The sequence below is a fragment of the Triplophysa rosa genome, linkage group LG4, assembly GCF_024868665.1.
Source record: "Triplophysa rosa linkage group LG4, Trosa_1v2, whole genome shotgun sequence".
NCBI lineage: Eukaryota > Metazoa > Chordata > Actinopteri > Cypriniformes > Nemacheilidae > Triplophysa > Triplophysa rosa.
This window is the reverse complement of record NC_079893.1, coordinates 29347140-29370629: the sequence shown is the minus strand read 5'-3', so window position 1 is coordinate 29370629 and position 23490 is coordinate 29347140. Positions and strand designations below refer to the sequence as shown.

Here is a 23490-nt window from a genome sequence, read left to right as displayed (position 1 = left end):
TCAAGTTTTCCAAGTTGATTGTAAGTTACTGATATTTCAACCCGACAAATAATCACTATTTCCGAGCCCGGATAGCTCAGTCGGTAGAGCATCAGACTTTTAATCTGAGGGTCCAGGGTTCAAGTCCCTGTTCGGGCGGTTAGAACTTTTTCTATGAAAAAGCACCGCTAGCACATTATTCAGGCAGAGTTAGCTTGTTAAGAACAAACACGTCATTAACTGCTCTTGACAAAAAACAAACTTTTAAGTCGTATAACGCTAAGAAAACAAGGAAACAATTGCTGCACAAGCCACGGTGAGACGGTATGTTTCGCGGTAACAGTCGAACGTACACAACGAGCAAATGGAGTAAATAGGTAATGGGTAACAAATTATTTTATTTTTACATTTTTATTTGTGACCGAGAAGGCCCAATGAGTGCAACAACATGTTTATAAAACAGCTGTCCGTCAACGCCTGTCATACTTTACTACATACAGTAGGTGGCAGAAACGAGCCGTAATGCGATCAAAGTCTGGCAGAAGAAGATGCTAGGCTAGTTAGTGGTGGAAGATTCTGGAAGACTCCTGTTAGACGAGAGCGGACCTATTTCACAATATTTCACGGTAATTGAGCACTTCGTAAAAATAGAATGACGCGATGTTCTTCTTTTATTGCCATTTATTCGTTAGAAACATTCAACACCGCTCTACATTTTATTTAGCATAAGCAACAATCAGGAGTTAGCGATGTAGTCAAATTGATGTAAAAAAGATCGTCGGTCGAATTAAATCCAGCAGTGATGTTAGTTATGGCATGTCGTTATGAGATGACGTGTGCTAGTTGTTTATAACTAACGTTGTTAATGGAAACTATTTATTAAATCACAGTGTACCGATTATCTGCCTAGATTGACCTGTTTTGGGGCAACTATGGTGAAGGAGACAGGCTTTTACGACATGCTGGGTGTAAAGCCCAATGCCAGCCCTGAAGAGCTGAAGAAGGCTTATCGTAAACTGGCTTTGAAATATCACCCAGATAAAAATCCAACAGAGGGAGAGAGGGTAAGACTCTCATTTCCATCCCAATCTTCTAAACTCTATCTCCATTCCTAACCTGGTCATTGTGTCAGCAACACAAAGGTCATGGGTTTGAACCTCAGGGAACACACACACCCACACAAAATGAATTTAAGTAAGTGACTTTGGATACGAGGGTCTGCCAAATGCATCACGGCTGTATTTAACTCGTCCTATTCTCTCTATTCCCAGTTCAAACAGATCTCGCAGGCGTACGAGGTTTTGTCTGATGCCAAGAAGAGGGAAGTGTACGACCGAGGGGGCGAGAAGGCCATAAAAGAGGGTGGAAACGGAGGGCCGAGTTTCGGCTCGCCCTTGGACATTTTTGACATTTTCTTTGGAGGAGGGGGACGTATGCACAGGGAGCGGAGAGGTATGTCAACGTCTGTTTGCTAGCTACAGGTTGAAAGCTTTGCATTAAGAATAAAACACACACACACACATTGTGAATCTACATGTCTTGATGTTTTACAGGTAAAAATGTGGTGCATCAGTTGACAGTATCTTTGGAGGACCTTTATAACGGAGCCACCAGGAAACTTGCTGTCCAGAAGAATATAATCTGTGACAAATGTGAAGGTATCGAGTCAGATTAAATGATACATCAACATACATAACATAAATGTTTTATTTCTTAAAGGGGTCATATGACACGGCTAAAACGAATATTATTGTTTGTTTTAGATGTAATGTAATGTATATACACGATTTAAGGTTAAAAACGCTGTATTTTCCACATACCGTGCATTGTATCTCCTCTTTGCTCCGCCTCTCTGAAACGCGCAGAATTTTTACAAAACTCATGGCTCTGAAAAGCGAGGTGTGCTATGATTGGCCAGTTAACCGGTGCGTAGTGATTGGTCGAATACTGCAAGCGTGTGACGGAAATGTAACGCCTCTTACCATATTTGGAACATCAGGTTCCTCTTCAATTGTGCTGACAGGTACGCTCACCTTACTTGCGTATACATTTGGGCGGTCTTAGTCAAATCATACCACGAACTAACGTAGATTTGTGGGGGTGTGGTTACACGAGGCGTTTCAGGCAGGTCTGGGTGAGCGTTCGCTTTTAGATAGAATGCATCTTTTGTTTGACACTTTAATTTTAGCAATTTTACGTGTCTAATACATGCATGGGCAACTTATAACACACCAAAGACACAGGAAAACACGTGTTCGTGCCATATGACCCCTTTAACTGTTTTTACCGGGTATGTTTTTCTAGGTCGTGGTGGGCGTAAGGGAGTGATTGAAGTGTGCCCCTCATGTAAGGGGGTGGGCGTACAGGTCAGATTACGTCACTTGGCACCTGGCATGGTACAGCAGATATCAACCGTCTGCGCCGGCTGTCAGGGGCAAGGCCAGCGTCTCGGTCACCGCGATCGCTGTAAAGCGTGCGCCGGTCGCAAGATACTGCGACAGAAGAAGATTCTGGAGGTGCACATTGATAAAGGTAAAAAAAGATTATAAAATCGTTTTTGTTTTGGTAGCCGTTTGATGTAGTTTGCAGACTTTGCACTTGATGTTTCATTGCAGGTATGAAAGATGGACAAAAGATAGTCTTTAATGGGGAGGGAGACCAAGAGCCTGGCCTTGATCCCGGTGACATCATCATTGTCTTAGACCAGAAAGAACATCCAGTGTTCACCAGGTGAGATCCGTTTACATTGATAAATGGAGCTATGTGTTGTTTAATTTTTTGTCTTTAGTGTTATAACGAGTTTTTTCACTTGCCATGCATTAATATAATAATCTTTGTAAAGCAATGAAGACAAATACATTTTTAGAGCAGAAGTGTATGATTTTTCAGATTTTGAAAAACTTTATTGTATCGCAGTTTAAGGGTGTTCACACTTAGTTTGGATCAATTTTTTGGATCTAAAACGTCAGCTTTTATGACAAATATGTGGTGTTAGTTTTGGGTGTTTGGGAAATTTGTATTATTTGTACAATAAAACACATCAGTTTTAAAGGAATAGTTCTGTCATCATTTACTCACCCTGTTGTGATTTTAAACCCGTGTCATTTTCTTTCTTCTGAAAAACACAGAAGAAGATATTTTGAAAAACCGTTGGTCCTTCTATTGTATGGAGACAAAACCAAGGTCAATGGGGACCGACGCTTTTCTATTACAGACATTTTTCAAAATATCTTCTTTTGTGTTCTGCAAAAGAAAGAAAGCCATGCAGGTTTGAAATGACAAGAGGGCGTGTGAATAATGACAGGATTTTCATTTTAAAGGTGAACTACCCCCTTTAAGTATTTTGAGGGACATCATTGTACCATCCTCAGCGTCCTGGTGAGGGCAGCACATTCTCATTTATTTCCCTGTTCCCTTCAATACTTCAAAACCATGTACACAAGGTATTTGAAAAAACGGAATTGGTGTGTATTAAGAAATGTAATGTGTAACATTCCTTCAACACAGACAAGGAAAAGACCTAATCGTGAGCATGGAGCTACAGTTGGTCGAGTCATTATGCGGTTTTCAAAAACCACTCAAGACACTGGACAACAGGATTTTACTCATCACGTCTCATCCAGGTAAACTCTCCTACATACTGGTGTGAAAGCAGGTTTCTGTAACGTTATTGAAGGATGGTGAATCATGGGAAAGTGTTATCAGAGTGTCTTGATCCACAATAGCATGTCACACCAGCAGATGGCACACATTATGATGTGTTGCCTTCTTCAGAAGCCTGCTGGGATCCTGATAAGCATTCATAGTGGCACGTTGATACTTTACAGCGGCGTATATTCAGGAATTCAGCCCAAGCTGTATGTGGTTGTTTTTAAACCAGTAGCAGAATTATTCTAGTTTAGTCGTTTAGTGTTATTAATATTTTAAATTAGCTTTAATTTTTAGATTTTATGGTAATGTAGTTACATTTGTTGCAATTGTGTTACATGCTTTTGTTATTTTTTTGTTTAAGATTATTTTTTATTTTAGTTTTTGTTTATTATTATAATTTTAGTCCCCCAAACTCATTTCAGTTTACTTCTGAAGCGACATTTAAATTTTTCCTTTATTGTAATTTTTTTCAGTAATTTTAAGGACAATATTTTATTTTATTTACAATAGAAAGAATCAAAGTTTTAATTTTGGTAAACTAAAATAACTTTGAAGCTTGTAGTTTGTTAGCTTTTGTTTAGCACCTTTTAAATGAAAGCTCTTGAAAACAGCACACAAGAGTTTGCGTACAACGCAGTAAAAAAAATTCGCTCTTTTCGGCGTGTTAATAGGGGATCTGATCAAACCCGGAGACAAGAAATGTGTTCTGAACGAGGGGATGCCTACCTACCGCCGTCCATTTGAGAAAGGCCGACTCATCATTCTGTTTAATGTAAGTATTTATTCTTGTTTAAAGTAATTTATTTTCTTCAATTACAAAGTCGTACTAGGTATCGTATTTTTAATCAAATCGTCAAACACTTCAAGGCTTCCACGATGTGGCTTGGTGTCTAATTATTCCAATTCTAATCTCACATTCTCACTCATATTGGTTTATAATAATAAAGCGTACGCTGACTGTCTTCTCTAGGTTGTCTTCCCTGGAGAGAACTTCCTCCCGCTGAACAAACTGAAGGAGTTAGAGAGGTACCTGCCTGGAAAAGATGAGAACGCTGAGCCCGACAGCATGGATGACGACCTCTATATCTATGCTGACCTTGAAGACTGTGACCTAACCCACGAACGCCGCCATTACCACTTGATAGAGGATGAAGACTTTCAGCCCACTGGAGGCGTACAGTGTCAAACCTCATAAAGATCACTTTTCTTAACTCTCACATACAACAGATGCCACCTCTTCGGCAACGAGATGATAAACTGGACCAAAAGGAATCAATATGTCATTGCCTCTCAACTACTTCTGTGCCTAGAATAAGTGGTAATAGTGCCAAGCTTTTAGCTACGTTTACATGGGCACTTTTTTTATTCTGAGTGAAATCTTTTCCAAATGCGCTGCGTGAACGCTACATACAAGGAAGGACATTATAGGCAACTGTTTACCTATGCCATTTATTGTTTTCGGTTTTTATCACAAGTGCTACACCTTCCCTTTTATCCGGATCAGATTGAAAATGAACCGCTAGCGTCCATGTAAACGCAGCTACTGTTTGGAAAATCATCTCATCCAAATCTTGAGCAAAAACTTAAAGGAAAACACCACCGGTTTTTACATATGTCACTATGTTCTTCCCTCAACTTAGACGAGTTGATACATATCTGTCCCGTCGTTTAATCGCTCTAGCGCGCGGCGCCACTATGTTAGCGTTTAATTTAGCACCATTCATTCAGAATCAGAATCAGAATCAGAAGAGCTTTATTGCCAAGTGTGCTTGCACACACAAGGAATTTTCTTTGGTGTTGGAAGCTTCTAGTACAGACATTCAACACAATGACAATACAATATAATACGATTTACAGTCTAAAACATTCTAAATTGCGCATATATAAAATAAAGACTATTTTACAGAAAATGGGGGATAATAACATATAAGAGACATTGTACAGGGTAGTATATAGTAGAATAAACATATTAACAGATTGTATGTACACTTGTGCAAATGGATAATTTAGTAAGTAGAGGTAGTGTTATATACATGTATACATAAGATGTAGATATAATAAGGCACTATAGTGCACACTATAGGAGTAGTGGAAGTGGAATATTGCTCTTAAGGAGCAGTTATCTGTTTAGGAGGGAGATTGCCTGGGGGAAGAAGCTGCTTCTGTGTCTGGAAGTCCTGGTGTTTGGTGCTCTAAAGCGCCGGCCAGAGGGCAGCAGATCAAAGAGTTTGTGTGCTGGGTGTGTGGAGTCAATGATGATTTTTCTTGCCCTGTTTTTCACTCTGGAATCGTACAGGTCCTGAAGTGTGGGCAGAGGAGCACCAATAATTTTCTCAGCACTACGAACTGTCCGTTGTAGTCTTCGTAGGTCTGATTTGGTGGCCGAGCCATACCAAACAGTAATTGAAGTGCACAGAACAGATTCGATGACCACTGAGTAGAACTGGGTCAGTAGCTCCTGTGGTAGGTTGAACTTCCTCAATTGACGGAGGAAGTATAACCTCTGCTGGGCCTTCTTTACAATGGAGTCTATGTGGGACTCCCACTTCAGGTCCTGAGAGATGGTGGAGCCCAGGAACCTGAATGACTCCACAGTATCCACAGTGCTGTCCAGGATGGTGAGGGGAGGAAGTGATGGAGGGTTCCTTCTGAAATCCACTATCATCTCCACTGTCTTGAATGCATTCAGCTCTAGGTTGTTTTGACTACACCAGGCAGCCAGCTGAGCAACCTCCTTTCTGTAGGCAGATTCCTAAGCTAAACTAAACGCTAACATAGTGGCGGGGCGCTCGAGCGATTAAATGCACGCACTGTGACGGGACAGATATGTATCAACTCGTCTAAGTTGAGAAAAGAACATAGTGACATGTAAAAACGGTGGTGTTTTCCTTTAAAACAAACGAAGGAGATCTGTAAACGGACATTAAATGGATAGTTGACCCAAAAATGAATATTTCATTATTTACTCTCACATTGTTTCAAACTTGTATGAGGTTTTTCTCTGTAGAGCACAGAAAATATTTTGGTAACATTTTACAATAAGAGTTCATGCATTAGCTAACATACACTAACAATGAACAATACTTTTACGTTTTTGAACTACAGCATTTATTCATATTAAAAAATGGTGGGAACAGAAGAGCGATGGTCCACATTCACTTGCATTGGTTTTGTGTCCATACAAAAAAGTCAATTCGCACCCACGGTGTTTGGTTACCAACATTTTTCAAAATATCCTCTTTTGTGTATTGCAGAAGAAAATTACCAGGTTTAAAATGACAACAGGCTGAGTAAATGTTGACAGAATGTTCATTTTGAAGGTAAACAACATTAACAATGATTAATAAATGCTGAAAACGATATTTCTCATTGATGTTAACTTCTGCATGAACTGATGTTAGCAAATACAACCCGGTTGCCAATGAAAGTTGTAAGAGTGGTGCCATCGTGTTCATGGAAATGCATGTAGCAAATAAAATGAAGAAATTGAGATGTTAGAAGGTTGAGCCATAATGCCATAAAATTATGTCCTCAGACGATCGAATTCTCATCATTGGTTTGACAATAACACTTCAGTCCTTGTTGTATTTTTCCAATTAATTGTGTGGTACATGATATGTATTGGTCTTGTTGTTTTGCAAATTGTCGACAGTTGCTAAATGTTTTGAACTGATGAAAGGTAAAGGAAGCTTCTATCAGCGCTGCTTAAGTAAAAGAAAAATCGCTTCAATCATAAAAGATGGCATTCAGTCTTCTGTTTAAAAAGCCTTATTTGTAGAAAGTGCTATTGGTGATTATTTGAACCACTTCAGTTAACCAACATGTATTTTATTTCAGCCTACTACTTGGCCAAATGTAAACATTTCACGTTAGAATTACTATGAATTATAATCATGACTGAGACGGAATTGCCAAGGATTATAAAAGCTTTCTCATGTTGTCTATAACAATTATTAGCCCATTTTAAGCCCTGCCCTCCATCCCAGCTCAATTTCTAAACGAAACTGTCTTTTCTTAATTCAAGCCACGCCCTCTGTTTTTTTCTGTTTTACTTTGAAATGTTACACTATTGTCACAATTTCCAGTTCATGGGGACTTTAAAACGTCTACGGCTTTTTCATCTCTACTGGTATGCATTTCAAGGACCTCTTTGGAGATTGCAAATGGACTTTTATGATATTGTTTAGTTTTCTTTTGTCAGCAGAAAAGCTTTTTATCATCTGTGTTGAAGCACAGTTATATAACTTTGACATTTGTAGTTCTATTTATAAAATAAATGTAACAATGCTATCGAGTCATTTTTCTATTTTGTGGCTGGGCGATTGGATGTGGGACTAACATACTGAGCAGTGAAAGTTCACCACAAAATAAAAATCTGTCATTTCAAACCTGTCTTGACTTTCTTCTGCAGAACACAAAAGAAGATATGTTGTCGATAACCAAACATTTGACCCCACTGACTTCCATTGTATGGACACAAAAACCACTTAGACATTTCTCAAAATATCTTCTTTTGTGATTCACAGAAGAGTCACAAAGGATTTTTATTTAGTTTTTATATTTGGGTGAACTATATCTTTAATTCTACATCAGGATAACAACTTTAACGTGTGTCTGATCAGAGTCACGACTTCAAGACGTACAACTTTGCTGAAGATTTATTTCAGAAATCAAGCAATCGACACCTAACCACACAAAGATTGTTGTGGATTATTCATGCTTGAAATTTAATTAAACAGCAGCAATATCAGCACATCATTTATCAATACTGTAGGTCATTGAGATTTACACTAAAGCAATCTGATACCCATATTAAAAGAACCCTTGATAAAAATAACCTGTACTTTTTTAGAATATATAAACCACACGGATTACTTCCATACAGTATATTGCAATAACTGCATATGTATCACTTGCATGCAGTACAAGTAGTACAAGACGTACTCGGCCAAGTGTTAAAACACACCAAACCAAAAACAATGTTGTTCCACGTGAATTCTATACATATCAGAATTCTAAATGTACACAAGTACAAATATGAGTCTCAATACAATGTGTATGTGTCCATGTCGTGCAAGGTCACATTCTGAGCAAGTACACACTGAATATTTGCCTTTGGTTAAAATCTCAAAGAAATCACAAACCGTCACGTACTGTATATGAAGATGTACATCTCCAAGAATGGTCGACAAAGAAAACGGTTGTTAGCTTTAAAAGGGCTAAATCTTGCATGCAGGTATCATCACAGACAATACTACAAAGCCCTTAATGATAATAACAGATCAGTAAATTCATGCAGTTTCAAATGATGCCCACTTCCAAAACTAACATCTGAATCCGATGATCTTTTGCTACAGGGGGCAAAGTTTCAATTAAATTGTGAATGTGTCGTTTCTTTTTCCTAAAACACAGGTCAAGGCTTTAAAGCTTTAAAGAGAAGACCAATCTCACGGCAGAGACATACTGTATGCCGGGGGGTCCACACATCCAGAATTTAGAAACACAAGACACCTGTTCAGAGTTCATAGTACGAAGGAAGAAAATCAGGGCTTCCAGAGTTTGAGCAGACCGTCGTCACTGTATGTGGCGATAAGATTTTGATGAGGGTGATGGGTAATGCCGATCACATCTTTTTCATGGATCTATGTGGGATGAACACAAATGTACTTATTATTCAAAGAATTTATTAAATGTAACTGTGGGCATTTTAAACTGTTATTTAACGTAAACAATTTTATTTACTTAAATAAGTCTACATATGAAGAGTTCATTTGCAAAAACTCTGTTCAAAAACATGTTATTGTGCATTCCAATTAATATCAGTCAAACTGCAGTTGTTTTGATTAAGTAATAGTAACAAAAAATACAGCTAACACAATAATAACATGATAACGTAATAAAAAGCAGTATTTTTGAACATTTTTAAAAACTGAGTAGTCCGTTTTTGCAAATAAACTCTTCATATACATATTATATTGTTTAGGGGAATATATCCCTAATATAATGTGTATACAGTATATACAGACTTATTTATATATTGCATATACCCCTAAACATACTTTATATCTTAAAATATGAAAATCCATAAAATATTTTTTTAAATTAAAATTACATTAAATAAATTGAAAAAAATATTTAAAAAATATAAATAATTATTAAATAAAACAAAAAGTGTGAAAACTGAAAACAAAGTGAAGACAACTCAAAGCAACTAAACTTAAAATCAAGCTAACCCTTAAAATAATGTTTTTGTGTTTTTCAGAAATATACTTCTCATGAAAAAAAAACTTTTGAATGTGTACTCCAAAATCTGGTTGTGTTCTCAAGTACACCTAAATTATACTTAAAAGTAGATTTTTACAAACTAGAAAATAGGCCAATTTAGTCCCAAGTAGTAATAAAACAGTACACTTATAAGTATACGAGTAGACAAGTATAAGCTAGCAACTACTACATAAAGTATACTTAAAATATAACTGAACTTTGCTTAAGTAAGAGAACCATCACTGTGTCAGTTCTAGTCAACCTATAATTTTGATAATGCACAAAGTAAAAATATTTCACAATTGTGAGTATTTTAAAAAACGTTATCCTAACCGAGGAAATGGAGCCTGCAATATTGTGGATGTATCAAACATTGCCTAACTAAAGAACAGACTTTCAAGGTTGTATATCTCACGTCGATGCAGCACGTGCTGTGCGGGCGGACCGTACCGTGAGGGTTCTCTCCAGTTTGCCAGTGATGGTGCTGAAGCAGTACAGCACATAGTCCTCTCCCACGCAATAGATCCACTCGCCACGCGGAGACAACGTGCAGCAGACAAACTCTGCCCCCTCTCTCACCCCCAAACAGAAACTCCTCATCACCTGCGAGAGAAGGGGAGCGGGTGGCGAGAGCACGCGCGGAAGAGGTTAAAGACACGCTCCGGAGAGAGCCAAAAACACATGACTGAGTCATCAGGCGAGTACAGAATCGAGTGGGTGAGGCAGACGTAATACATCATCACACAGCTTTAATATGCTTAAAGTGCTTGGATTATATGTGTTAAGCAAACCTCGCGAGGATTTCACAAAGCCAATAATAGTACGGTGGTAATTATTATTAATATGTCTCACTATCAATAGCAAGCAAATCACGATTCACGGATGACGGAAATTACAACCCATTGGGTTTTTAAAATAGAATGAACCCTCAATTGGGGTTAATAATCATTGTATTTAATGTATTACATTTCTATTAGTCACGTTTTGTTTTTACCTGGCCATGAATGTTCGTAACAACCACCGTGTTGGTTCTATTGCACACCACAAAGTGATCCGGAGTTTTCGGGACGAGAGCGACATTGTTAACCGTGATGTCCGTACCCTCGGGAATGGCGGGGGTTTTCATCGTATGGGTGCAATCCATTGTCTTCATGCTCCAGATCTGATAAAAAAGCAAGTAGAGATGATCCACAGGTATAAAACGCACAACGTGTGGAAGGCCACAGGAAAAAAGCGCTTACCTTCACCGTCCCGTCTGCTGATGCACTAATGACATGCTGACCGCCGTGTGAGAAGATAACATCGTTTACGTGAGCCTTGTGGCCTATGAACTCCTTCAGCATTTTTCCTGATTTCAAGCCATGTAGTCTGATCAAAGAAATTCAGAAAGAGAAATGAGTTCAATGAGAATCGTATTTACTCGTCCTCTTGCTGTCCTGAACCGACTTTATGAGGGAATGACAACTGACATCTAAATGCTAAACAGCCCAAACAAAACAAAACCAACCTCGATTTCATGAAGGAATGACAACTGACTCCTAAAATCTAGACAAAACAGACAAAACAAAGGAAAATAAACATGATTTAATAAATGAATGACTAATGTTAACTAAACGCTAAGTTAAAACTAAACAAGAAAGATTTTATGAGAGAATGAAAACTGAACTGAAATAAAAAGTAGACAACGAAACCAAACCAAACATGATTTAATAATGACAACTAATAACTGAAAACCAGACAAAACGAAACAAACATGATTTCATGACTGAATGAAAACTAACCACTAAAGGCTAGACAAAACAAAACAAAAGGAACTGCAATGGGTAACTGAAGCAAAACCAAACCAAACATGATTTCATGAGGGAATTGTGACACTGTGTCTACACACCGGACGCGACACGACAAAAGACATTAGAAACGCATTAGAACCCATTATAATTTAAGATTTTGTCCACACTGGATGTGGTCCGGTGCAGACACGGTGTGACGGATAACTAAAAGCTAAGCAAAACAAAGCAAAACATTCTCTTGAGGGAATTGCGATGAATAACTAAAAGCTAAACAAAAACAAAATCAAAACACGATTTCATCAGGGAATTGCGACGGCTAAACAAAACAAAGCAAAACATTCTCTTGAGGGAAAGGTGATAGATAACTAAAGCTAAACAAAAACAAAACAAAACACGATTTCATGAGGGAAAGGTGATAGATAACTAAAAACAAAACCAAACAAAACAAAACATGATGTCATGAGGGAATTGTGATGAATAACTAAAAGCTAAACAAAAACAAAACAAAACATGATTTCATAAGGGAATAGTGACAGAAAACTAAAAGCTGAACAAAACGTAATGAAACGAAACAAAACATGATTTCATGAGGGAAAGGTGATAGATAACTAAAAACAAAACCAAACCAAACACGATTTCATCAGGGAATTGCGACGGCTAAACAAAACCAAACCAAACATGATTTCCTGAGGGAATTGTGACGGATAAATAAAAGCTAAACAAAAACAAACAAAACAAAACATGATTTCATGAGGGAATTACAATGAATAACTAAAAGCTAAACAAAAACAAAACAAGGGAACAACGAAGAATAACTAAAAGCTAAAAAAAATAAAAAATAAAACATGATTTCATGAAGTAACTGTGAGGGATAACTAAAAGCTAAACAAAACAAAGCCAGACATGATTTCTTGAACGAATGACAACTTACAACTAAAGTCTAGACAAAACAAATCAAACCCAAACATCACAACTGAAAACAAAACAGACAAAATAAAGCCATACATGATTTCATTAGACAATGACGACCTCTAACTAAAAGCTAGACAAAAACAAACCCAAACATGATTTTATGAAGAAATGATAATTGACAACTAACATGTAAAAAAAAATATGACTTTGGGAATCCATCATCATAATAAACCAATTTCTATGTATATATCATCAAGATCAAAATAGAAGCAGATAGCAAAACAAACAAGCAACACAACCTTTGCCTGTAACTAGCAGCGTGATTCTAACATCTTATACTTTGTTACCCATGGTGCACATGAAACTCCACCCACACGCACTGACTACGCACATGAGCCTAGCAGTGACTAGCCGCAGAACTACTGCAGTCAGGACTGAGAGAGAGAGAGAGAGAGAGAGAGAGAGAGGGTCTGGGCATGTAATGGAATATTCTTAATGCTGCTTAATTTAAGCTATTTTCTCTTTTTTTACAAAATACTAGTCTTTGCTATGCCATCTTTTCCAAAAATACACAGTATAAAGCACATTCAAAAAACAACAACATCATCCTTAAAGCCACGCACGTGTCTGCCTCACACACTACAGCCAGCATGAATCCATTCTATTGCAAAAGGGGAGGGGCTAATGTTTATCAGTAAGGGGCCAATAGCAGAGCAGCTTGCCGTTTCAGCCCCTTCCCTTCTCTTTTCAACTACGGGGCTGGAATGACAAGACGTCTGCCCCAGTCATCCTCTCTCTTTCCTGCCTGCATGGATAGCTGAGCACAAAACAGGAGCGTTATCGTTCTCTCTCTCTCATGCACGTGGCCAATCATGCTTCTTTCCGCCCACACGAGAGCCTAAAATTGACATCCAGCCGTAGAAGAGCTGCAGTCAGGCCTGACAGAGAGAGAAAGAGAGAGAGAGTCTGGGCACGCGATGGAATATTTCTAATGATGCTTTGCACCCTGAGCACGATTTAAAATCTCCTCCTCCAATGTTGCTGTCGACAGTAAAGTCACGGCAAAACGGTTCACCGAGACGCTTGCGCATGATCTTATCATGATCCTAGAGCAGTGGTTCTCAAACTGGGGGAAATGGCCCCCTGGGGGACCCAAGATGGATCCAGGGGGGCCACAGATTTTGTGGCATTTTATGAAATAAAGACATGTATAATAGATTTTATGCTATCAAATATCAGAACGATAAGACCACCAACCAAAAGAATTGATGTTCCAGCATTGTGTAACTGAATGTGTTTTTGCTTTAATCAAAATTCTAAGTTTAACATTATAAGTCTTTATTTGGGGGGGTCGCAAAACAATGCCCTCTTCACAAAGGGGGCCTTACAACGAGAACATTTTGAGAACCACTGTCCTAGAAGGCCTGCCCCGTGACCGAGAGATGATTTATAGCCGTTGGCACACAAAAGAAGATATTTTGAGAAATGTCTCAGTGGTTTTGTGTCCATACAATGGAAGTCAATGGGGGTCAATGTTGTTTGTTTACCAACGTTCTTTTGTGGTCTGAAGAAAAAAGAAAGTCACAAAGGTTTGAAATGACATGAGGGTGAGTGAATGATAAAGGATTTATATTTCTGGGTAAACTATCCCTTTAACGCACCTACAAAATAAAACTTTGATGCGAACAAAATGCTCAAGCTGCACAAGCCATGATAAAATTCAATATGAAAAGCAAGTGAATAGATATAAATGGTCTTTAAAAGCAGTGGAACGTTGTCAGATTTGCAAACTAAATGAGGCTTAAGGATATTTGACAAATGTCATAATATGTTGAACCTGATGATCTGGTCAAAGGAGGCACTGAGCAGTTGACTGCTGTCTTTGTTAAAGCAGACGCAGGTGACTGCCTTCCCGTGAGCTCGCTCGAACTTTCGCAGACACTGGCCGTTCAAAATCCTCCAAACCTGGAATAACAAAGCGCTCACATCAGACATGAGACAGACTCTTTTTATCTGTGGTGATTGTGTGAAGGCCTAGTTGCTAATACTATAGAATGTGCGTCCGATGAAACCGGCTATAATATTTTCCTAATCAGAAGATCACATGCTGCTTGAAGCACTTAAACTTCATGTTAGTGAAGAACTGTAGTCAACTGTGGGATTAAAAGCTATATATTTAAGAGATTCCAGGGCTTTAATTAAGTTCAAACCCCTTGAGAATAAGGCCTCTTAGTGTTTTTGAAATGCTGCAAACTACACTGTTAAAAAGAGACGATTTTTAGTGAATAATTACAATAATAAACAAACAGATACTGGAAATGATGTAATAATGTAATGATATGTAATAATATTTTATAACACGGCTTGTTGGAATGCTTGATTCTGATTGGCCTGTCGCGACATTGGCAGGTTCGTTATTCCCAGATAACAACCTCCCAAAACTAATAACACACGATAACCCGGATGCAGCAAATCATGTTGATAGGTTTTTTTGACAAATTAAATATATATTTTAATAAAATTATATTTACAAATGATTAAACCAAATTGCCTATTCGTGACATCTGAATGTCGTTTCTTACCTTAAAACCTTGTGGAAGGTCTGCATTCGGTAAAAATGAGCTAATCAAATGTGGTAAGTAGCCGTGTATAGCGGGATAATGTACAAGCAGCCGTCTGTTATCGCGAAATAAGCCCCTTCAGTGTAATACAAGATCATGTGATACTGATCACACTGTCGAGGCTTATTTCTGCGATAACAACCGGCTGCCTGTACATTATCCCTTACATAATAACTGTAGTAGCATTAATAACGTTATTTTTGTCTATAACGTTATATACAGAAAATAACACTGTTTATTCTGAACTTGTGTGCTGCAGTTTCCCTTTATAAAATTATGAATTAGATTTTAATTGGTTGTCTAATAGAGATACACAGATATATCGGCCAATAATCGGTATCGGTCGATAAAAGCAATTTTTCACACTATCGACCGATAGTTTAAAAACAGCCAATGATCAGGGCTATGTCAATCAAAAGAGGATAGGAAAATGCAATGAATTTGTGCTCTGTATATAGAAAATGTTAAGAAACGTTACCAGTTTGATGTTCAATATTAATAGTCATTATATGCGTTAAGAAATATGAACTTAATCTTCAGAATCAGTATCAGCAGATATCACACTGAATAATCGTCTATCGGAAGTGAAATTTCGTATCTGTACCGTTCGTTTGCATCATTATATTTATAGGACTTTGCTATTCTCTTTAATTGAGAACTGAAGCTTTGTACCAACTCATAAGCACTTCCGTAAAGATTTATTTGCTATGGATTGCGGAGGATACCTGTATCTTTCCATCCTGCGCTCCAGAGGCGACCATGTCTGATTCGTGACTAACTGCCAGACACAGAACGGCCTCATCCATCATCATGAAATTGTCTTGGGCTTGGTATTTCAGATCCTACTCGCACACAGACACAAAGGCAAACCATCACATTCAACACACTATGGGTTAGATTTACGTATCATGAAAATCATTTTAAAAGGATTAAAATGATAAAAGAGTCTTCTTGGCTCATATAGAAGAAGGAACTGTGGGTACACTTTCTCAGAATTCTCAGTATGTCTCGTACTGTCCATGTTTGAGAACAGGGCAAGATGTATTTTTGCCTGCGACATAGTCAACCAGGGGTGCGTTTCCCAAAAGCATGGTTAGCCAACTATGATCGCAAGTTCCGTCGTTTCAGCATAGTTCAACGATTCAAGTGTTTCCCGAAACCCTTGTTCCAACGATCAATCGCAAGCAGCATCGCAAAGTTGCGTGGTTGGAACAACAGGTCTAGAGCTGTGGTTAGAAGCATCGTTTCTTATTATTATGACATATAGACGTACATACATCATGCTTTTGAGCAAGGTAAACAAGCAACATGCAGTGCAGTCTATATCCATCATTCTAAATATACAAATTCAACTTTACATCTTTTAGTGTGTCAAGCAAATAGAAGTGTTATTTTTTTTGAAGTGCACATGCGCCTGGACTTACGTGCTCTAGGACCGTGGGGAAACTTATGAATTAGTTAAAGATCGTGAAATAAAACAATAGCGAGCAAAAATACGATAACACAAATAGTTTTCAGATGCAGTTTACATTATTTACAGCAATAATATCACATTAAATCGATCTATACGGATTAATTAGAAGACAGTATTACTCCACCAACTATGTGACGTCATCAACTATGGTTCTATTGAACCAACGTGGTTCAAACGACAGATGTGCGACAAAGTTACTATGTTTTTGGGAAACAGTCGTGAATAGCTAGTTAGTTTCTCAAACGATGCATCGTACTATGGTGGGGAACGCACCCCTGGTTGACGTCATAGAGTGTTAGGGTGACCCATATTCAACACCTTCGAGGTTTAGAAACCAAGGCACTCATGGCAGAAATGTTTAATTATATGTGAAAACATTTTTTGCCCTATGATATTTCTTATTTACGCAAATACTGTAGACAATAATGCTGAAAATGGCTTGGTTGTGTTATTATGTAATCATACATATTGTATCCTACACATCTCTTGAGATGGTACTATATTATATGATACTATAAATAAGTTTGGCATCAACAAAATGGCCCTGATCACGGAAACAAAAATCAAGACCACCCCGTATAAGCGACAGAAGAAAGGTACCGCCTCTCACGGCTCCATCTTTCACATCCATACGACACCCAACTAATGCTCTTTTGTCCGGCACCCGTTTCTGTCTGGATGAAGGCCCATTATTTAAGGCTAAATTTCACGGCAAAAAACACCTAGCTGCTGTTCATGCCTGCCAAAAACAACGCCTGCCAACATCTTGTCATTCTTTAAGCATCTTATCCACAAAGAAAGCCGTAAACAGATAAGCGTGCTTGCTATCCGTTGATCACTAAATTCCTCTGATGTGAAACACGTTCTGTTGTGCGAATGCAGAACATGCAAATGAGATGTCAGTTTATTTTGTCATAATTCGTCAATTTTGTGAATTCCATGTTTGTGTTCATTTAAGACTTGTCTTAGACTTTGTGTCGACTGCAAATAAATGCTATTTGTTTTCCCAAAAGAAAGATAAAAATAGGCTCTGTGAGTTTGCATTGACAGTCTTATGCATTTTTATTGATAGATCAACAAAAAATGATAAAAGCCCCCCAAAATTAAAAAATCTTCTAAAAGGTGCCCAAAAAACTTAAATTTATGAGACAAGCGGTTTAAGAAGTTTTACATAAAATATTCAAGGTCCAGTGTATGAAATTTAGCGGCATCTAGTGGTGAGGTTGCGAATTGCAACCAACGGCTCACTTCACCCATCACTTTCGATGCACTACGGTGGCTGACACCGAACTAAGATGTCGTCATTTTTTTTCACTTCTTTGCTTAAGGAGATAACATACAGTATTTACGCTTCTGTAGAAACAACATGGTGAATTCCATGTAAGGGGACCCGTGGTGTATGTAGATAGAAATAGCTCATTCTAAGGTAATTACAACATTACGCTTCATTATATAAGGACTTTATACACCTCTGAAGACATAGTTATGTATATTATATTGCATTTAATTTAAATACATCAAATCAAATAATGTTAGCTGAGCTGATGTTTTAAATATTGCACATTAAGTTATATAGTTCATACAAGTTTGGTTTGACATAGGGATATAAAAGCTATATTTGAGTACATAAAGGTATAGACTAAAATGTATAATAAGAGGACAACATTTTTACTCTATAATTGCTAATGACAATAAATATTAGTTGTGTTTAAAAAAACAGACACACACGCCGTAACTTGAATGCAACCAGATCAGTTTGAAAATACAATCAGATGTAGATGCAGCTTAAACATCTTTGTACTCTTACGGTTACTTTCTTAAGACGTATCGTTTACTCACCTTCCGAATTTTACCCGTGCTGAAGTTCCAGACCTCAATGAAACCATCAACAGATCCAGTGATCAGGTACTGTCCATCAGGGGAAAAGCGTGCACACTCAACATGGGATTTCGGCCCAAACTGTATCACACACGTACACACGTGTAAACAGATATCCAGGTCCCACGATATCTCTACATGCGTGAGGATGCTCAGGGTCACCTAAATAAAGTCAGCTTTGCTTTGAGTCACTACTAGACCCCAAACTTTTATTGACACTATTCCAAATGTCACAGTGTGCAAGGTAGAATAAGACACGGAGACAAGCCTCAGGTCACAAAAGCAATTAAATGCGCATATGCTGAGGTGTTCGTGTAGGACATTATGACGGCTATTGATCCTAATGCAAATAGACGTACTATAGTATCCACTACTTAGGACGGAAATTACACAAGATCACAATGTTGTGTTTACTAAACCTTTATAAGGCGACTCAGCTGTGTCGGGAAGCGTTCTTCCTCCATGTCCTTCAATGCACCTTTGCCACGGAACAGTTGCAATGACATGCCTGGAGGTAAAAGTCCCTGATGCTGCTGCCACTTTAAAGACTAAATGGAAGAGACGGATAAAAGACAGACAGAGACAAATTATTAAGAATATAATATCATTCATGAACTGTATAATTATGCAAATCCCATTCTTACCAGCATTGCTAATGAGCCAAACTGCCTTAGTGCTTTGGTTTCCTGTAATCTGTAAAGAGCCCCTTCACATATACGACCCTATTCAGAGTAAACAAAAAGTAATTTTTAATCACAATCTTACATATAAATACTTGTCAAGTATAAACTGTAGGCAATAAGTTAAACATAAAAAGGTAAAATATTATTCATTTGAGATGATCAGTGGGAACAAACCTGGCCCAGCAGAGCCATGAGACGTGAGGGTGGCACCAAACAGACCTCTCCTGCAAAAGCTTGAGCGATAGCCTGTCTGCGCTTCTCTTTGCTACTGCCTGCCGGATACGCCTGACGTCCAGTGATGAGAGAATAGACTTTATTATGTGAATTGTTTTGCAAACATTTCCGTTACGTTATAAAAATATTGTTTCTCAACGTTTTTTAACATTGCACTAACAAAGTAAGAAAAATATTTTTAGAACATTTAGCAATGATATATAGCTAATGTTGATAAACGTTACTCCAAGAACGTTTTGGATAACATTTAGAGAATGTTCCCTGTTACTTGGTGACTGTTTCACAAACATATTACACGTTTAGCAATGTAATTGTCCACCCAAAAATTCAACTAGCAAGGATTATAATAAATATCTAAAACTAAACTATAACACCGCGTCTACACCGGATGCGGCGCGTTGCGACGTAACAAAAGACAACAGTGTCCACACTGGATGTGACAATCCCATTAGAACAAGCCATGTGTCGCGTCGCACCGGTCGTGTACATTGAAGACATGGTGTTAACCATTTAATAAAAACATTTATGTCCATTTAAATCAAATACAATTTAGGCCTAAATATTATTTACAAATAATTTGGAAATGTTCTTTTAGCAATTATCTATATTGATGTTAAGACACTAAAATTATAAATGTGAAATAAAAGAAAAATATATAGGTTTATTTTAAAAATGATAACAAATCATAAAATGTCAAAACCACATAACAAAATTGCTAAAAAATGTAACTTAAATGATTATGAACATGAATACTATAAGAATTTAATATGAATTTAATAGAACCAAAAATTTTTTTTTAAATAAATAAAAAATAAATAATACAACTCGGCCAATTACGTCAATATTAATTATGGAGAATACAGCGCAAAAAATTTTTTAAGCCCTTCACCTGCTTCCACAATAATCTTTTATAGTGTTTTATTAGATGACATAATTGACATTGTTTGTATGACACTATCACGCTAGACATTTACCTTCTCTGAGTCAAAGTAAGGCTTGGTGAGTAGAGTCTCCGTGTGCGAGTAGCGCTCAGGTTGTGTGTGCTTCAGCATGATCATGGGGTCTGTTTGCTTCAGTAAACACTGGGCTGCCCCTAGTTCTCCCAACTCGATCAATTCTAGTACAATCTACAAACACAGCAACAAAACCTGATGCTCAGTTCATCGCAGCAGGTGCACGGATCAGGGGCATAGCTACATGGTGGCCATGGGTGGCCACGGCTACCCCTGAATGATGGATGGCCACCTATCTGGCCACCTCTGTTGTGCGAAGCAGTTTTAAGATGTGTGTCGGAGTTTACGGAGTGCTGCGCAGATCATTTAGCATATGCACTTAAAGTATAGATAATATGTCATACGTTGATGCATTGACACAAACAGTCTGAGCGCTATAGCTGAACAGCTGCTAACCGCTTTGTGACAGGTCCTGTCTGTGTACCGTGGAAGTTCATCGCGAGCAGAAGGATCAGTTCAGTAAAATCAGTCTTGTTTAACTGGATTTCATTCATTAATTACATTTTTGCAAAAGTTTAAGTTGGGGTAATGTTTATTTTCTATAAAAATGCTAACTTACTGCAAATGATAGCTAGCAAATTATTTAAAATAATGTTAGCACATGAAAGCATTTCAAATAAATTGTTTACTTTACGTTCTTTGTGTATGTTTTTGACCAGCAAACTATGTGTAATGAAGAATTGGTGTAAATTACAGTCGAAGTTAAAGAATTTCTGTCTGTGAGGATTTTTTGGTCACCCTAATAAAATCACTGGGTCTCACCTGGCCACCTCTAAAAAAAAGTTCTGGCTACGCCCCTGGCACGGAAAGATCTCGAGTCAACTACACCGATCTGTTTTACCTGTTCATAGAGATCAATGAGCAGTTTGTCCGGAAGTTTCAGGTACTGGATCGAGAGCAGCACTATGTCCCAGTGCCCGTTGGTGATGTCCGCAATGAAGCTGTCGATGCTGTCCACCGTGTGCAGGGACACGGTCGTCTCCTCTTGAAGCATCGCCAGCGTGCGGTGCAGATTATTCTCCTTCAGATACTGCATGATCAGGCGAATTACGCTGCAAATGAACACTAACGGTGAAATCAGTCTCATTGGAATACTTGGAGAAGAATGTCAAAAGTGTCCCAATTAACTGGAACTTATTAGGCTACATGTCTTTTACGCATATTTGCACCTAGGGCTGTTACGATTATTAAATAATCGTCTCATCGCGATTGTTTGACATCATTGCGATGGTTTCAGATCATACGCAATTATTGCACATCTCTATAGAAAACACAAGGGGGAGCTGCAGTGCCTGCATATTGCACATTTTAGTGTATATATTGTAACTAAAGTATGATAATACTGGTAAAATGTACCAACAAAAAACTTAAAAGCATGTACCATATAAAATCTGTAGTAAATTTTAATATTATTTAAGATAATCTCAGTGTGTAAACCAGCCAACCAAAATTTCATTAACATAGAAGTAACATTTTATTGTAGTCTTTCAAGTGAGAAAAAAAACAGACTAGAAGCTTTTCTATGACTGATAGCATTTAATGGTGGCTTCAATTCAAACTTGTTTTACACGTGTTTGGCGGCTGTATTATTGACCTTAAATATATGATGACCCCATTTTTTAAGAGAAAACAAAACATAGTCTTATATTCAGAACAATATGGTCGTTTCAAAGCCGAATAAAAATGTATGAGAATTAAATGTCAAAGCCCTAAAACAGACAATTAATCGTGATAATCGCAATGATTTATTAGACAATTAATCGTCAGCCAAATTTCATAATCGTGACAGCCCTATTCGCACCGCATGCGCAATGTTTTGTAAAAATGTATTTTCAGGATTTTTGTACTACCATCCTTACGGTAAATCACGAAAAACTGTAGGCCTAGTGAAACTTTTGTGGTAACTGTAGTTTTAAACTATGGTAAACTGGTCATGCAAATGAATCCGCCAAAACGCATACTGCACTTTTACTACAATAAAACCATGTAGTGATCTTCAATGGGAAATTGTGGTAGCGTTAAATTATAGTATCTATAATTAATCAATGGTTAATTTTCGTAGGGGTTTCATAGATGTTAATTTTAAGAGTAGTAGGATTTTAAAGGAAACCCGCATGCTGGAGATGTCAATCATTCACCGTGAACTTTTCATTGAAACGCACCAATTGTAGCAATAACAGCAGATTGCTATGAAGTAAAAAATAACGACAGTAAACTGTAAATTAGACTACTGTACTTCTCGTAAAAACATTATAAATCCACATGCATCGTGTGCAACAGTAAATCATTTCTACTGTTGCGTCTAAAACACAAAAGCGTGTAAAAGAGTTCCGTTATTTCAGCAAGGAATGACTTACTCTGCAGATTCCACTTCAACGTCCATGACTGCGCCGATGTCGATGAAATCACCGTCTGGATGCGATATGCCACATTCACCAGCGTTGCGGTGGGCATCCGAAGACACGTGATCGCCGCCCAATACACGTGCTGCTGTTGTATTCATTGCTCAGACGTGTGAAGGCGCACAGGCACCTCTCGAGGCAAATTGTTGCGGATTTTCGGGAGGGCCGATAAATGGCGGAATTGTTAGAAAATCCCGCAACGGTGACATCGGGTTAAGAGACGGTGAGTGGGTGCCCGGTGCTTCATTATGAACAGCAGCACGAAATGAAGTAAAAATGATTCAGTTGGTGGGTGGAGGGAATATAATGGCCAATACCAGTAATACTCATTGTAACAAGTTATAATACAGTCGACACTAACGAGCACCAGAGACGATCTTATTAAACCGAGATGTGATCTTGTCTTTAGAAAAAAATACAACGTTGTGTTGCCCCCTGCTGGTTGCATTGAGTATTGATTTGGTTCTTTTATAAACTGTAGCATTTTTCATTGGGTTTTATTGGTATGCATGTCCTGTACTCTTTTTGTAAACATGCATGATGAAAACTTAATCGTTCTAATACATTCGAATGTTTAGATTATAAATGT

The 23490-nt window shown here is 37.9% G+C and overlaps 2 protein-coding genes and 1 non-coding gene across 4 annotated transcripts; 2 read left to right on the top strand and 1 right to left on the bottom strand.

Moving 5' to 3' along the window:
• Positions 1-65: 65 nt before the first annotated feature.
• trnak-uuu (transfer RNA lysine (anticodon UUU)) lies at positions 66-138 on the top strand. The gene has a single exon. It is a non-coding gene; the product is annotated as a tRNA-Lys (tRNA).
• A 358-nt stretch (positions 139-496) lies between these two features.
• Positions 497-7920, top strand: dnaja1 (DnaJ heat shock protein family (Hsp40) member A1). Its single transcript, XM_057332526.1, has 9 exons — positions 497-605; positions 890-1043; positions 1251-1431; positions 1533-1637; positions 2284-2511; positions 2595-2709; positions 3487-3602; positions 4302-4402; positions 4601-7920. Exons 2-9 carry the CDS (start codon positions 912-914, stop codon positions 4823-4825), a joined length of 1203 nt encoding a protein of 400 aa, XP_057188509.1. The 5' UTR covers positions 497-605; positions 890-911; the 3' UTR covers positions 4826-7920.
• A 293-nt stretch (positions 7921-8213) lies between these two features.
• smu1b (SMU1 DNA replication regulator and spliceosomal factor b) lies at positions 8214-23251 on the bottom strand. 2 transcript variants are annotated; one of them, XM_057332516.1, is made up of 13 exons: positions 22857-23251; positions 21341-21551; positions 20461-20613; positions 19427-19537; positions 19214-19291; positions 18989-19117; positions 18531-18731; positions 15943-16059; positions 14434-14561; positions 11136-11262; positions 10889-11056; positions 10345-10497; positions 8214-9272 (listed from the first exon to the last, which is right to left on the bottom strand). In XM_057332516.1, the coding sequence occupies exons 1-13, from the start codon at positions 23000-23002 to the stop codon at positions 9174-9176; spliced, it is 1821 nt and encodes a 606-aa protein (XP_057188499.1). In that variant the 5' UTR covers positions 23003-23251; the 3' UTR covers positions 8214-9173. The 2 variants fall into 2 exon arrangements, with proteins under 2 accessions (XP_057188499.1, XP_057188500.1); XM_057332517.1 differs by having other exon boundaries at positions 8215-9272; positions 18531-18650; positions 22857-23250.
• Between the last annotated feature and the right edge of the window lie 239 nt (positions 23252-23490).

Bases quoted from the DNA above. Each gene is read 5' to 3' on its own strand.
- dnaja1 (XM_057332526.1), top strand. From the start codon at position 912: ATGGTGAAGGAGACAGGCTTTTACGACATGCTGGGTGTAAAGCCCAAT. The intron at 1,432-1,532 runs GTATGTCAACGT...GATGTTTTACAG, and splicing joins TATGCACAGGGAGCGGAGAG to GTAAAAATGTGGTGCATCAG. The intron at 2,512-2,594 runs GTAAAAAAAGAT...GTTTCATTGCAG, and splicing joins GGAGGTGCACATTGATAAAG to GTATGAAAGATGGACAAAAG.
- smu1b (XM_057332516.1), bottom strand. From the start codon at position 23,002: ATGAATACAACAGCAGCACGTGTATTGGGCGGCGATCACGTGTCTTCG. The intron at 21,552-22,856 runs GTAAGTCATTCC...GTTCATTTGCAG, and splicing joins GTTGAAGTGGAATCTGCAGA to CGTAATTCGCCTGATCATGC. The intron at 20,614-21,340 runs GTAAAACAGATC...CTGTGTTTGTAG, and splicing joins TCATTGATCTCTATGAACAG to ATTGTACTAGAATTGATCGA.